Source organism: Rhinoraja longicauda, chromosome 13 (genome assembly GCF_053455715.1).
Source record: "Rhinoraja longicauda isolate Sanriku21f chromosome 13, sRhiLon1.1, whole genome shotgun sequence".
In the NCBI taxonomy this organism is placed as follows: Eukaryota; Metazoa; Chordata; class Chondrichthyes; order Rajiformes; family Arhynchobatidae; genus Rhinoraja; species Rhinoraja longicauda.
In genome coordinates this window covers 36,996,642-37,012,186 of record NC_135965.1, presented here as the reverse complement: position 1 = coordinate 37,012,186, position 15,545 = coordinate 36,996,642, and the positions used below count along the sequence as shown (strand labels likewise).

At 42.9% G+C, this 15,545-nt stretch overlaps 2 protein-coding genes across 2 annotated transcripts; both read right to left on the bottom strand.

Annotated features, from left to right (window-relative positions):
* Positions 1 to 1,105: 1,105 nt before the first annotated feature.
* On the bottom strand, positions 1,106 to 6,724 carry LOC144599247 (E3 ubiquitin-protein ligase RNF19A-like). Its single transcript, XM_078410006.1, has 4 exons — positions 6,502 to 6,724; positions 5,021 to 5,118; positions 4,244 to 4,417; positions 1,106 to 2,627 (listed from the first exon to the last, which is right to left on the bottom strand). The coding sequence occupies exons 1-4, from the start codon at positions 6,707 to 6,709 to the stop codon at positions 2,166 to 2,168; spliced, it is 942 nt and encodes a 313-aa protein (XP_078266132.1). The 5' UTR covers positions 6,710 to 6,724; the 3' UTR covers positions 1,106 to 2,165.
* Positions 6,725 to 9,194: 2,470 nt separating this feature from the next.
* On the bottom strand, positions 9,195 to 15,265 carry LOC144599245 (uncharacterized). The gene is made up of 2 exons (XM_078410005.1): positions 14,985 to 15,265; positions 9,195 to 9,670 (listed from the first exon to the last, which is right to left on the bottom strand). Exons 1-2 carry the CDS (start codon positions 15,127 to 15,129, stop codon positions 9,534 to 9,536), a joined length of 282 nt encoding a protein of 93 aa, XP_078266131.1. The 5' UTR covers positions 15,130 to 15,265; the 3' UTR covers positions 9,195 to 9,533.
* Between the last annotated feature and the right edge of the window lie 280 nt (positions 15,266 to 15,545).

Below are 15,545 nucleotides of genomic sequence, written 5' to 3'. Positions count from 1 at the left end.
ATTTCCACTCATAGTTTTTGTTGAATGGGATTAAGCTGTTTGTATTAGTCTCATTGCAACTTCAGGGTGCCATTTTATTTGAATCACTGTGCTAATGTGAGAGGTAGTTCATTGGAACCACAGAAAGTGTTTTGAGTTGCAAAAGCGGAGCCAGGGTGCTTTCACATGTCGTCTTGGCCAGTTGCACAAAGATACCTCCATCCACCACCTGGCAGGATTTCAGTCATCCACCAAAGAGGAGGGAATGCGTAGGAAAGAACTGCAGACACTGGTTTAAATCGAAGACAGACACAAAATGCTAGATTAACCTGGCAGGACAGGCAGCATCTCTGGAGAGAAGGAATGGGTGACGTTTCGGGTCGAGATCCTTCTTCACACTGACAAGGCAGCATATCTGGAGAGAAGGAATGGGTGACGTGACCCATTCCTTCTCTCCAAAGATGCTGCCCGTCCCACTGAGTTATTCCAGCATTTTGTGTCCATCTTCGAGGGAGAAGAGGGACATAACTGATGAAAATGAATTGGCTTCATTTGCAAAAAGATACTTCTAATGCTATCTATTCTAATGCTAACTTGTTATTTTCATTAATAAAGAAGCCCATTTCCTGGTGGTTCAAATGGGAAAATAACCATCAAACTCCAAATGAAACGTTAAACAACAACATCAATTTGCATCTATTAATTAAAAATCCTTCAAAGCAAAGTTATTTGCGATTCCTTCATGAGAGGCTGGACTTCAGTCTATTTATTATTGTCCAAATTGGGAGATCAAATCAATTAGGAAGGACTCAATCTGAGGGGAAGATCTTTCAAACTATTGTGCTGTGTTTTGATTAGTAAGGGTGTCAGGGGTTATGGGGAGAAGGCAGGAGAATTAGGTTAAGAGGGAAAGATGGATCAGCCATGATTGAATGGCAGAGTAAACTTGATGAACTGAATGGCTTAGTTCTGCTCCTAGAACTTATGAACTTATGTTCAATTTTACTTTCTACAAATTCAAAGTGTGGTGATCATGCACCACTGTTACACATTGCTCTTTGGTAATGAGAAAGTTTGCCATCAAATGACCACAGCAATACTTCATATGTCATTGCACAAACATTTATTTAGTTGATTATAAACATATAATTCACAATGGGCCATTGAAATGTTTGGTGACTGCATCAAATAATAGCAGTTCCTTCACATGCAATACAAATCATCTTATGTTGAAGAACTGGGAGAGGTAAATGATAATTGATTGGCTATTTTTACATCCTTAATTTGCAAAGCAGAAGCAGGCAAAACAAAACTGAACGAGTCTCTCAATAATAGTGAAAAACACATTTCTATGATGTTAGTGCATATGTTCTTTCAAAGGTTCAGGAAAAATGTTCCCCATGTTGGGAAAGTCCAGAACCAGGGGTCACTGTTTAAGAATAAGGGGTAGGCCATTTAGGACTGAGATGAGGAAAAAACATTTTTTCAGCCAGAGTTGTGAATCTGTGGAATTCTCTGCCACAGAAGGCAGTGGAGGCCAATTCACTGGATGTTTTCAGGAGAGAGTTAGATTTAGCTCCTAGGGCCAACGGAATCAAGGGATATGGGGAAAAAGCAGGAACGGGGTACTGATTGAGAACGATCAGCCATGATCACATTGAATGGCAGTGCTGGCTCGAAGGGCCGAATGGCCTACTCCTGCACCTATTGTCTATTGTCTATTATCTATTGTCTATAGGCAGTAGAGCTTCATTGACTACCTGTTTGCAGCATGCACTCATGCACTAGAATAGTGAAATCTAGGCATCACGGAGACACAGATAACTGAAGAGGCAGAACTGTGTCACTGTACCACAGTGGAAATAGGTGGCCTGTCTGATGGCACAGATATGAAATCTGAAGCTCAAATCAAGTCAAGTAAGGCAGTACAGGTGCAAATGGTCTGGTTCAGAAAATGTCAGAGGGAAGCTGGGAGACAGCGGCTAGGAAACAGTGTTTGTGCTGGGAGCTGAGGGTGGTTGCTTCACTGGTGCTTCCAATGGTGAATGAACATTCAGTTGAGAAAGTCAGGCACAAAGTCCCAAAATGTAGATGGCAGTGGTCGGTTTGGAGGAATGTTAGTCAGGTAAAGCTGAGCACCATCGGAATAAGGTTGAATTTGGTGCCATATTCTTCAGGTAATGTGTTTAGTCATGTCGATGCCATGTTGGGATTGTGGTTTGCTTTGTAGCAATGCCTTTGGCACATACATTAAACCACGACTGTGGCCTATTTGCCTGGCATATTGGCGTCAGCTCGAGACAGGCAAAGCAAAATTCAACATGACACCTACAACAGGTAATATTTTTACATCCTCTCTGGTTGTGTTCAAGCAGCTTGCCGCATGTCGGGCAGGCTCGAATAGAAGGGCAATTCTTCACCATGGTTTCTAAGAGGCTGACTAATGGACAAGTGCGGAGTATGTCCAATTCCATGTTGGTGCAGCCTTCGTTGCCGCATCGATCAGAACGTGGGCCAGGTCCCTTCCACTGCTTCAGACACTGCCAGCAGAACTCATAAACAAGGCCTTTCTCTGCTGTACAGATGGTGCAGTGGACACTCAGGTTACTCAGGTCTGTGCGTTCAACAAATGTTTGACAACCAGGACACTGTTGAAAAGAGCCCAAAATAAACAAGTGTCAGAGACCCGGGTTCAATCCTGACCATGGGTGCTACCTGTTCGGCGTTTGTACATACACCGTGTGACTGCCTGGGTTTTCTCTGGGTGATCCGGTTTCCTCCCACGTTCCAAAGACCTACAGGTCTGTAGGTTTATTGGCTTCTGTAAAGTACCCTAGTGTGTAGGATAGAACTAGTATATGGGTGATTTGGGGCACACTAGGGACAATTTCCAATTTTTACCGAAGCCAATTAACCTACAACCCTGTACGTCTTTGAAGTGTGGGAGTAAACCGGAGCACCCAGGGAAAACCCACGTGGTCACGGGGAGAACGTACAAACTCTGTACAGACAGCACCAATAGGTGTGCAGGATCAAATTTCAATCTCTGGCACTGTATGGTTGCAACTCTACCGTTGCGCCTCCTTATAATTGCGATTAAGAAATGTAATACAGACACAACCATTGAAATACATAACAGTTATCCTTATTTTCAGTAATGTACTAAACAGAATAATTTTTCTAATTGTGATAGAAACATAGAAAATAGGTGCAGAAGGAGGCCATTTGGCCCTTCGACAATTAGTAACCTGTGCCTGCCTTCTCCCCATATCGCTCGATTCCACTAGCACCTAGAGCTCTATCTAACTCTCTTTTAAATTCATCCAGTGAATTGGCCTCCACTGCCTTCTGTGGCAGATTCTGTCCGCAAATTCACAACTCCCTGGGAGAAAAAAGTTTCTTCTCACCTCAGTTTTAAATGGCCTCCCCTTTATTCTTAGACTGTGGCCCCTGGTTCTGGACTCCCCCAACATTTGGAACATTTTTCCTGCATCTAGCTTGTCCAGTCCTTTTATAATTTAATACATTTCTATAAGATCCCCTCTCATCCTTCTAAACTCCAGTGAATACAGGCCCAGTCTTTCCAATCTTTCAACATATGACAGTCCCGCCATCCCGGGGATTAACCTCGTGAACCTACGCTGAACTGCCTCAATAGCAAGGATGTCCTAAGGAGACTAAAACTGCACACAATACTCCAGATGTGGTCTCACCAGGACCCTGTACAACTGCAGAAGGACCTCTTTACTCCTATACTCAAATCCTCTCGTTATGAAGGCCAGAATGCCATTAGCTTTCTTCACTGTCTGCTGAACCTGCATGTTTACTTTCAGTGACTGGTGTACAAGAACACCCAGGTCTCATTGCACTTCCCTTTTTCCTAATCTGACTCCAGTGAGATAATAATCTGCCTCCTTGTTCTTGCCACGAAAGTGGATAACCTCACATTTATCTACGTTATACTGCATCTGCCATGCATCTGCCCACTCACTCAACCTGTCCAAGTCACCCTGCAACCTCCTGGCATCCTCTTCGCAGTTCACACTGCCACCCAGTTTTGTGTCATCTGCAAATTTGCTAGTGTCACTTTTAATCCCATCATCTAAATCATTAATATATAATTGTAAATAGTTGCGGCCCCAGCACCGAGCCTTGCGGCACTCCACTCACCACTGCCTGCCATTCTGACAGGGACCCGTTTATTCCTACTCTTTGGTTCCTGTCTGCCAACCAATTCTTTATCCATGTCAACACCGATACTCACTGACTTGTATTCACAATACTCAGCAGCAGCCAGCACAGCGACCGTTTCCTCAAAATGTCGCTGCTCCTCACTGGTCAGCACTGCCAGTTTGCGAACTTCGTGATAGGGCCACTCCTGCCCACACTTCTCTATCGTTCCATTCTTCAGCGCTGGGCAGTAAAACTTGTACTGACCCTGTAATTTCAAATTTGGTTAAAACTCATTCATCAAACTTGCCTTCTCTCTCTGTAATGAGAAGGGCAGAAGCAACCTCTTCATGCATCGAAACTCTTTTTCTCAATCCCAAGTTGCCTCTTGCAAATTACACTCTATGCCAACTTACTCTGCACCCAATCTCCTGCTATGGAACTCATTTCTCACTGAGTCCCAAAGCCTTTACTGAGAGCTGAATTCGCAGTTTCCAACTCTCTCACTGAATACCCAAATGTAATTCAATACTGAGCTCCATCCCTCAATGGATACTTCTCTACACAAAACCAAACTCCCCCCCCCCCCCCACTCAATATCAATACCCACTAGACCCTACACAATTCTCTCCACAATTCCTGCAACTGAACCCAATATACCAAATAAGTTATGGTCAGGTACTCCCTTGGTGGGGCCACTAATGCTACGTTTCCTCTGACGTTGAAGGAGGAGGGTGAATCATTTAGTAACAGATTGTCCTGACAAAATGTAAAATCGAACAATCAACGTCAATAACGTAGCAGTGTGGCAGAAAGGTATATTTTTACACAGCTATGTGGCTCTTTTAAGTCTACAGAGCTCACTTCCTACCTGATCCAGGAGACTTCGACACCACTGGGTCAGTGAGTTTGGGTCCACTGCATGTTTGCAGGACATTTGAGCTCGCAAAATGTTGGGATCGTCATCTCCTGAAATTACAAGTTACACAGTCCTTTTAAAAAAAAGCGCAAAGGAAATAACTAGTTGCCCAATACTTGTACCTGAGACAGACACAAAATGCTGGAGTAACTCAGCGGGAGAGGCAGCATCTCGGGAGAGAAGGAATGGGTAACGTTTCGGGTCGAGACCCTTCTTCAGACTCGACCCGAAACGTCACCCGAGCTCCATCTCTCGAATCTCTCTGCTCCTCCACCTAGCACCAAACACCCTCACTCAATATCAAAATCCCCAGGCACTGTCTGACTCCCTCAGTCAATGCCTGGGGTCATTCAGTGCCCAAATCCTGCAGCCAGTGCTTTGTACCCACACTGCGTTCCCGATTTTTACACTCCCCCCCCCCCCCCCCCTGCTCTTTCACTCATTTTGCTGGAGAAACCAGGAATTAAAGGCTAATGTCTTGAACATCGCTCTGTGGAGTTTAGACCAAAGACACATTATCTGCGCACGTTTTGTTTTTACTTTCTATCAATGTTTGTGTATTCGTTGTTAAAAATATCACAGATGAGAATAAAGCCAGCGAGTGGGTCAGTTTGATTGTCTAAGTGTCAGGTGAAGCCAGTCCCAGTGGAGCAGCTCACTTTCCCCCACTCCTGCAACCAGAGCCTCGAGGTATTGAAACCTGTTTCTCCCACGTCTGTCCCTGAGCCGCCTATTTAAATCTGGGATCTTGTTCAGAGATCAATACATATTTAATAGACAATAGACAATAGGTGCAGGAGTAGGCCATTCGGTCCTTCGAGCCAGCACCACCATTCACCCTGATCATGCCTGATCATCCACAATCTACCCCGTTCCTGCCCTCTCCCCATATCCCTTCCTTCGCTACCACTAAGAGTATCTAACTCTCTCTTGAAAGCATCCAATTTGCCTCCTGAGGCAGAGAATTCCACAGCTTCACAACTCTCTGAGTGAAAAAGATTTTCATCATCTCCGTTCTAAATGGCCTACCCCTTATTATTAAACGGTGGCCCCTGGCTCGGGACCCCCAACATCGGGAACATGCTTCCTGCCTCTAGTATTGCTTATTTGGAACTTTAGCCTATGTCTGCAAAGAAAAGTCCCAAAAAGTCTCCATATTTAGTCCCAATGTATATCATTGCCTATCATTGCTACATTCATTTTCACTTTTATTTATTCATCAGGAAGTCAGCTAAACTATATTTAGTCGGGTTACACATTTTAAAACTGGACTCCAAATCGTAGCATACCAATAAACAAAATGTATTTTGTTTAATCTATAAATCTGTTTATTCCAGTTAAAAACTAAGTGCATGATTTAAGTCCTGCAGTAAATCCAGCAGTTGGTTCAATACCTCAAAATACTTGCTGTAATAAAATATCTTTATACTAACCTGTGATTTCATCTTTACTTTTCACAAATATCAGAGTTTGATCTTTGGGGTCGTAGCGTTTCTCCATTTGATGCGGTACAGTTGACAGCTGTAAAGTATAAACTTTCTGCTTGTTGACTTGAGTGGAAACTTGACAGGAAAGTCCCTTCAAAAATCCCGGAAGATAACAATCTCTACTGCCGATCACATGATTTGCATTTTGCAGCATTGTGCCAATAGCTCTACAGGATGTAAAACACACCCCAACTCTTCTTGTGCAGTAAACTGCTGTTAGCACATTAACACATTATTTTCTGCATGGTAATTTTTACAGCTATCTCTTCGCCCAGACGTTCAGGAACAGACTATGGCCTCAGTCACTTCTTTTGCTCAACATTAACTGCATTGAGAACGTGCTTTAATGCATGTGGCTGGAGCACCCAAAAGAGGTGAGCAGGAATTCTCGGACCCTGTGATGTTAAAGGCATGATAACGCATGCCAATGCTGAAACATGTACAAGAAGGGGAAATTGCAAATGAAGATTGTTGCTGTCCATGTCTCTCTGTGTGATAGCAATCAAATAGGAAAGAGGAGCCTCCAAGTAACCTTGGTGATTTGCCTCTGTGCATCATGTATAAAACTTTAGACTTTCAACTTTAGAGATACATGCCCTCTGGCCCACCAAGTCCGCGCTGACCACTGGCACTATCCTCCTCACTAGAGACAATTTACTCTCTCTATCCCTCCGCCACCCAAGTCGCACTAGCTTCTCGTTTTCACCCAACAAACAGCTAACAATGGCCTGTTTCCTGTATCATTGTTATGTTTTTGCATATCTTTCATTAATTGTTCTTTATCTCTCTACAACATTGTCTATATCTCTTGTTTCCCTTCCCTAACCAGTCTGAAGATTGTCACCCATTCCTTCTCTCCAGAGATACTGCCTGTCCTGCTGAGTTACTCCAGCTTTTTGTGTCTATCTTTAGTTTAGTTTAGTTTAGAAATACAGGATGGAAGCAGGTCCTTTGGCCCACCAGGTCCAAGCTGACCATGGATCATCCCGTATCCTACAAGCACTATCCTACACACGAGCGACAATTTTTACCAAAGCCAATTAAGCTACAAACCTTTGGAGCTTTGGAGTGTGGGAGGAAACCAGAGCACCCGGGGAAACCCCACACGGTCACAGGGAGAACGTACAAATTCCGTACAGACGGCACCCGCAGTCAGGATCGAACCAGGGTCTCTGACGCTGTAAGGCAGCAACTCTACCACTACGCCACCGTGCCACCCCTTGCTTCACTGTGCCGCCCCTAACGTGACTATTACAGACATGGATGAGCTCTTGATGGAGGAGATGAATATTGCGCCTAACATTTTTAGGGATGCCAATTATGTGAACCTCTCTGCCCCTTGATAGCTCTGACTTGTCATTCCTGCTCTGTCCATCCAGACAAGTATTTCTCCAGCATCCAAATGATTTAGATTGTGTTGAGGCTTTGAAATGCATCAGGAGGAGAGTTTCAATTCATTAGCCAGTCTCTATCCTGCTGTTGCACTCACAGATTTCCTGAGACAGCCAATGTTAATGTTTTGCTCAATAGTAATGCAATGAGATATGAGCAGGTTTCGAGGGTTTAGATCAATGATGGAGGAAGAACTCAAACAATATGAAATTATGGGAGAAATACATTTCATATCATATCATATCATATATATACAGCCGGAAACAGGCCTTTTCGGCCCACCAAGTCCGTGCCGCCCAACGATCCCCGTACATTAACACCATCCTACACCCACTAGGGACAATTTTTACATTTACCCAGCCAATTAACCTACATACCTGTACGTCTTTGGAGTTATTAATACAACAATAAAATTATAATAAACCACAACTAAACAGCAGCAAATTGTCAAATAAACATCTCCTTCAACTAACACGACCTTCAACTGCAAAACCTCGCAAATGATTGTAGCAATAGCTTCGTTGAGATTTCCTTCTTATAACAAAAACATATCAAAGACTGTGAGTCCTGGTGTCTTTCCAAAATCACAGTTCGAGGAGCTCACTTGCAGTATGCACATAAAAGCAATGAGCCCTCACTTCAATGCTCGCCTACAAACAGCAGCCTACTAAGCTTTGTTTTTTAAGACCAAGGTCTCCCCTTAATGATGGAAACATGGATTACTCCTTGCATCAGCAACCAAGCAAGTCTTGGGATGTCTCCTGGAGGAAACATTTGTCTCATCTCACATCTATATGCCCTTGTGGCTACATAATATGATTTACTGGTTCTTCCAAGTGAGCCCAAATATTTTCCAAAGTGAGCCTGCATGCCTGATCTGGGAACTGTTTGCAGACAACTCCATTTTAGTTGAAAAACCTGTTTTAACCCTAATAACATAATATTCTAAATAAGTTATGTTATTCAAAACAGACGTACATTTAAAATCCAGTTTATATCCATATCCACACATCCGTGACTTCCATTGTGGTTAATAAAAAATATCCATGTCATTTAAGTTCACTTATCTCCATACAATGAACTTATTTAGAATATTATTTTTACTAATCATTTTACAAAAGTCATATTGGGAGGCAACCTTTATATCCTACATGGATTAGTTTGGTTTTATTTATCATATTTATTGGTAATAAGATAGGAAAATAAAATTAATGTGCAGAAGCATATTATGTGACCTTTAATCTTTGCAATAATTGAAAGAGTTATAAAGGTACATTCATCTTAAAATCAAGCAACCAAGTGCTGGAAATGATTCTAGCAATAAGAGAACAGACAATAGACTGAAATAACCAGTTCATATATAGCTTTCATATTTGAAAAATATACATAAAATTGATGGTTTACTCATTCCATGTAATTAACTTCATATTAAATGCCACTAGAGATATTCTTATAGCATTTTTAAAGGAACAAAGGATAGAGATAAGAGTGCCATTTTGCATTCTGTTTCAACAGCATTGAGGAGAGAGTTTTCATTAATATCGAGGCGGCAGATCCTGGCGGTGGCTTCAGCTTTCTATACATTATTAGCATCGTCTTCCTCCTCCAGGCAGTCGCAACACCATCATTATCGTAGATTTATCCTTGACCTGATAATCCGAGAACTTTTTATCATCTTCCAGTTGTTCATTGGCAAAAAGAAGGCGAAGATCCTCTGCTTGAGCTAAACCAAAAGCAAAAGGGAGAAACTGAGAGGAATACAAAAATGACTGCATCCATCTTAAATGTCAGTTTACTAATTTTTGAATTTTAAATCACATTCAGAAATGTGGATGGCACAGTGGTGCAGCTGGTAGAGTTGATGCCCTGCAATGCCAGAGACCATGGGTTCGATCCTGACCTCAGTGCTCTCTGAGTGGAGTTTGCACATTCGCCATGTGACCACGTGGGCTTCCACCAGGTGCTCCAGTTTCCTCTCACACCCCAAAGACTTGTGAGTTTGTAGGTTAATTGGCTGCTGTAAAATTGCCCCTTGTGCGTAAGGCGTGGATGAGAAAGTGGGATAACATAGAAACATAGAAAATAGGTGCAGGAGTAGGCTATTCGGCCCTTCGAGCCAGCACCGCCATTCAATATGATCATGGCTGATCATCCAGCTCAGTAACCTGTACCTGCCTTCTCTCCATACCCCCTGATCCCTTTAGCCACAAGGGCCACATCTAACTCCCTCTTAAATATAGCCAATGAACTGGCCTCAACTACCTTCTGTGGCAGAGAATTCCACAGACTCACCACTCTCTGTGTGAAGAAATGTTTTCTCATCTCAGTCCTAAAAGACTTCCCCCTTATCCTTAAGCTGTGTCCCCTGGTTCTGGACTTCCCCGACATCGGGAACAATCTTCCCGCATCTAGCCTCTCCAACCCCTTAAGAATTTTATATGTTTCAATAAGATCCCCCCTCAGTCTTCTAAATTCCAGCGAATATAAGCCGAGTCTATCCAGTCTTTCTTCATATGAAAGTCCTGCCATTCCAGGGATCAATCTGGTGAACCTTCTCTGTACTCCCTCTAAGGCTAGAATGTATTTCCTCAGATTAGGAGACCAAAACTGTACACAATACTCCAGGTGCGGTCTCACCAAGGCCCTGTACAACTGCAGCAGAACCTCCCTGCTCCTATACTCAAATCCTCTTGCTATGAATGCCAACATACCATTCGTTTTCTTCACTGCCTGCTGCACTGGTGTTAATGGGTGTTCAATGATCAGCATGGACTCATTGGGCCAAAGGACCTGTTTCAATGCTGGATCTCTGAATTAACTCATAATTCCCTAGATTAAACAAAGCCTAATGACTTCAAGAACAGTGTAATACAGTTCTGATGTAATACAATCAGGTATGGAATCTAGAGAGCAACTTTTATTTGTGTCGCCCATCCTATTATTTTCAAGGACCCACTCCTTTGCCTTATTACACTTGCTCTTCAGATATCTGACAAAGGGATTATATTCTTCAGCATATTCTTGTTCAACTCCCTGCTGACATTCTGAAAAAGAGTGGATATTCCTTGACCGGACACTCCCCACAACCATGTTGCTATGCTGTTAATTTCATGATTCAAAAAGAACATTTTTTTCAGGATGAACATCTTGAATCCTGTGGTAGATAAACACTTTAAATTCTGCTCAGGAAACCTTACCACCTAAGCCACAATTTGCTGTTTTGTTTTGGCAATATGAAAATGATGCAAATGTCCTAGTATTGTTTGTGAAAGGCGCAAAAATAGCAAGAACTTTAACTGTGTGGTTGATGGAAGAGTAGTTGCTCATTTACTTGTGCATCAAAAGTGGCATTATCTGTTTCAGCATGGTGATCTTTGTTGATGTGTTTTGCAGGTTTTTGTGATTGCCAGAGAATAACATGGCAAAGCACTGTGTCATGGAGTCATAGAACTATTGCAGCACTGAAAGAGAAACCGAGGCTCACCCATTCCTTCTCTCCTGAGAGGCTGCCTGACCTGCTGAGTTACTCCAGCATTTTGTGAATAAATACCTTCGATTTGTACCAGCACCTGCAGTTATTTTCTTACACTCACCTTGTCTCCGCCGCTTGTCAAGCACCCAGTCTGAAGAAGGGTCCCGACCTGATACTTCACACTCCTTTCTCTCTAGAAAGATGTTGCCTGACCCGCTGCGTTACTCCAGCACTTTGTGACTACCAAGTTTTACTCTAATCCCACACTTAGAACATAGAGCAATGAACAGGCCCTTCAGCCCACATTGTCTGTGCCGAACATAATGCTAAGACCAACTGTTATCCATTTGCGCATAATTCATATCCGTGCATTCCATGCATATACATGTGCCAGTGCAAAGCCTCTTAAATGCCACTGTCACTGTCAATGCCTCCACCACCATTCCTACCTAGCAGCACGTTTCAGGCATCCACCACACTTTGTGTGGAAAAACCTGCCCCACACATCTGTTTCAAATTTTTCCCCTCTCACCATAAAGCTATGCCCTTTAGTATTTGATATTTCTATCCTTGGAGAAAGTTCTGACTGTCTACCCTATCTATACCCCTCATAATTTTATATACTTCTGTCAGATTTTCCCACAATCTCCCAGGTTCAAGAGAAAACGACCCAAGTCTATCCAAACTCTTTTTGTAACTAATACCTTCTAATCTAGGCATCATTCTGGCAAATATCCTCTGTAGGACTTTGAGAAGGCATAGAAACTGTCATTACATCCTCTGCACTCTATCCAAAGCTTCCAAATCCTTTCTGTAGTGGAACAACCAGAACTACGCACATTACTCCAAATCTAGCCACAGTCGTATGGAGCTTATCCACTTTATTTTCCCTACATTTCCATCAGCTCCCTCAAGATTTTCCTGGTCACCTACAAACGGCAGAAATCAGCAGCTTTAATATCTTGGAATGATTTTGAAGAGAGCAATATAACAGGAGGGAGATATATGTGAGGTTGTTCTTGTGATCGGAGCGAAGAACAGAAGTCAAAGAATGCACTTTTTATAGTCAGTAATTTACATAGCATTGTTTCTGGAAACTTTCTTAATAAGCCCTGTTTTTAAAGATACAGCGCGGAAACAAGACCTTCGGCCCACCGATCACCATACACGAGCACTGTCCTACACAGTAGAGACAATTTCCAATTTGTACCATAGCCAATTAATCTACAAACATGTACTTCTTTGGAGTGTGGGAGCAAAACCGGTGCGGTCACAGGGAGAACGTACAGACAGAACCCGTAGTCAGGATCAAACTTGGGTCTGCTGTAAGGCAGCAGCTCTACTGCTGCGCCACTATGCCGCCCTAATAATTTACACAGCGTTGTTTCAGGAAACTAGCTTAATAAGACCGGATTGTTCTGTTAAAAAGTAGGAGCTGTCATGTTTGTAGCCCATTGCCATTTCTGCAGATGGATTTTCGTTTGTCTGAAGAAGGATCTCGACCCGAAACATTACCCATTACTTCTCTCCAGAGATGCTGCATGCCCCGCTGAGTTACTCCAGCTTTTTGTGTCTATTCGGTTTAGACCAGCATCTGCAGTTCCTTCCTACACATTTAGTTTGTTACTGGACCAAGTGGACCCGTTGGGCCCAAACCTCTCCTGCATTGGGGCAGCACCCTCTCCTCCCCCCCCCCCCCCCCCTCCATTCAGGATCAGTTCCTGTGGATTGGAGGATAGCAAATGTTATCCCACTTTTTAAGAAAGGAGGGAGAGAGAAAACGGGTAATTATAGACCAGTTAGTCTGACATCAGTGGTGGGGAAGATGCTGGAGTCAATTATAAAAGACGAAATTGCTGAGCATTTGGATAGCAGTAACGGGATCATTCCGAGTCAGCATGGATTTACGAAGGGGAAATCATGCTTGACAAATCTACTGGAATTTTTTGAGGATGTAACTAGGAAAATTGACAAGGGAGAGTCAGTGGATGTGGTGTACCTCGACTTTCAGAAAGCCTTCGACAAGGTCCCACATAGGAGATTAGTGGGCAAAATTAGGGCACATGGTATTGGGGGTAGGGTACTGACATGGATAGAAAATTGGTTGACAGACAGAAAGCAAAGAGTGGGGATAAATGGGTCCCTTTCGGATTGGCAGGCAGTGACCAGTGGGGTACCGCAAGGTTTGGTGCTGGGACCCCAGCTATTTACCATATACATTAATGACTTAGACGAAGGGATTAAAAGTACCATTAGCAAATTTGCAGATGATACTAAGTTGGGGGGTAGTGTGAATTGTGAGGAAGATGCAATAAGGCTGCAGGGTGACTTGGACAGGTTGTGTGAGTGGGCGGATACATGGCAGATGCAGTTTAATGTAGATAAGTGTGAGGTTATTCACTTTGGAAGTAAGAATAGAAAGGCAGATTATTATCTGAATGGTGTCAAGTTAGGAGGAGGGGGAGTTCAATGAGATCTGGGTGTCCTAGTGCATCAGTCAATGAAAGGAAGCATGCAGGTTCAGCAGGCAGTGAAGAAAGCCAATGGAATGTTGGCCTTCGTAACAAGAGGAGTTGAGTATAGGAGCAAAGAGGTCCTTCTACAGTTGTACTGGTGAGACCGCACCTGGAGTACTGTGTGCAGTTTTGGTCTCCAAATTTGAGGAAGGATATTCTTGCTATGGAGGGCGTGCAGCGTAGGTTCACTAGGTTAATTCCCGGAATGGCGGGACAGTCGTATGTTGAAAGGCTGGAGCGATTGGGCTTGTATACACTGGAATTTAGAAGGATGAGGGGGGATCTTATTGAAACATATAAGATAATTAGGGGATTGGACACATTAGAGGCAGATAACATGTTCCCAATGTTGGGGGAGTCCAGAACAAGGGGCCACAGTTTGAGAATAAGGGGTAGGCCATTTAGAACGGAGATGAGGAAGAACTTTTTCAGTCAGAGGTTGGTGAAGGTGTGGAATTCTCTGCCTCAGAAGGCAGTGGAGGCCAGTTCGTTGGATGCTTTCAAGAGAGAGCTGGATAGAGCTCTTAAGGATAACGGAGTGAGGGGGTATGGGGAGAAGGCAGGAACGGGGTACTGATTGAGAGTGATCAGCCATGATCGCATTGAATGGCGGTGCTGGCTCGAAGGGCTGAATGGCCTACTCCTGCACCTATTGTCTATTCCCCTCAACCCCCCCCCCCCCCCCTTACCCTCCCTCCTCCCTAGGAGGTAGATTTAAACTTTAAATAACTTAAAAAATATAACACCGATTTCAATGAAACTTCTTCCATTAGCACAATGCTAATAGTAAGGATAGTAAGGTGGATCTAAAATTATCACGCTATCGTGTACCCTTTTGGCTGTAGTTCAGGAACAGACAAACGAGAGTTTTAGTATATAGAAGATGCTATCGTTGACATGAGTGGGGGAATTTTACACCAGAAAAACAGTGTTAGAAATCATGCTACAAATGAGGAGACAGAGGCTGTCCTTCAGAAAATCGGGTAAAATTGCTGGGTTAAACTGGTTTTTAAAAGTGTGAATACATTTCCAACGTATTGCTTACATACCTGTTCCTTGTGGCATTTTTTTCAAGAGTTTCCCTTTAAACACCAGAACCGTCGTCTCATTGAACTCTTTTTCTGTCTGTGAAATATCAACAGTAGTTGATTCTCCTCTGAGCCCCTTCACTATCACTTGATAGATTTTCCCCATTTTACTCCTGCAAAGGTTTTTTTCAAGTTGTTTTCGTTCCTCTGCTGTTCTCAAAGTTTTGCAACAAATGAAATTCAGTTTCACTTTCAATTTCTGACGGGTTTAATGACTTTATAACATACAGTATAGCAGCTTCTGTGGTTGTAAATACTGTATAATTTTCAATCCATATTTTATTAACACAAGTTGTGTGCTTTGGCATCTGAGCAGTACTTCAAAACATATAAAATGTGATTTTATCAAATAAAATGTTCAGAATTGATTTTTCTTGATTTTGGACTATTTGAAATGGAAACTAAGTATAGATTACAGATTACGTATTATTGGCACAGATGACCGTCCACAAATACATGTAATTAGTCACAGATGTAATTAGAGCCATATCCCTCTAAACCTCGCCCATCCAAATACCTGTC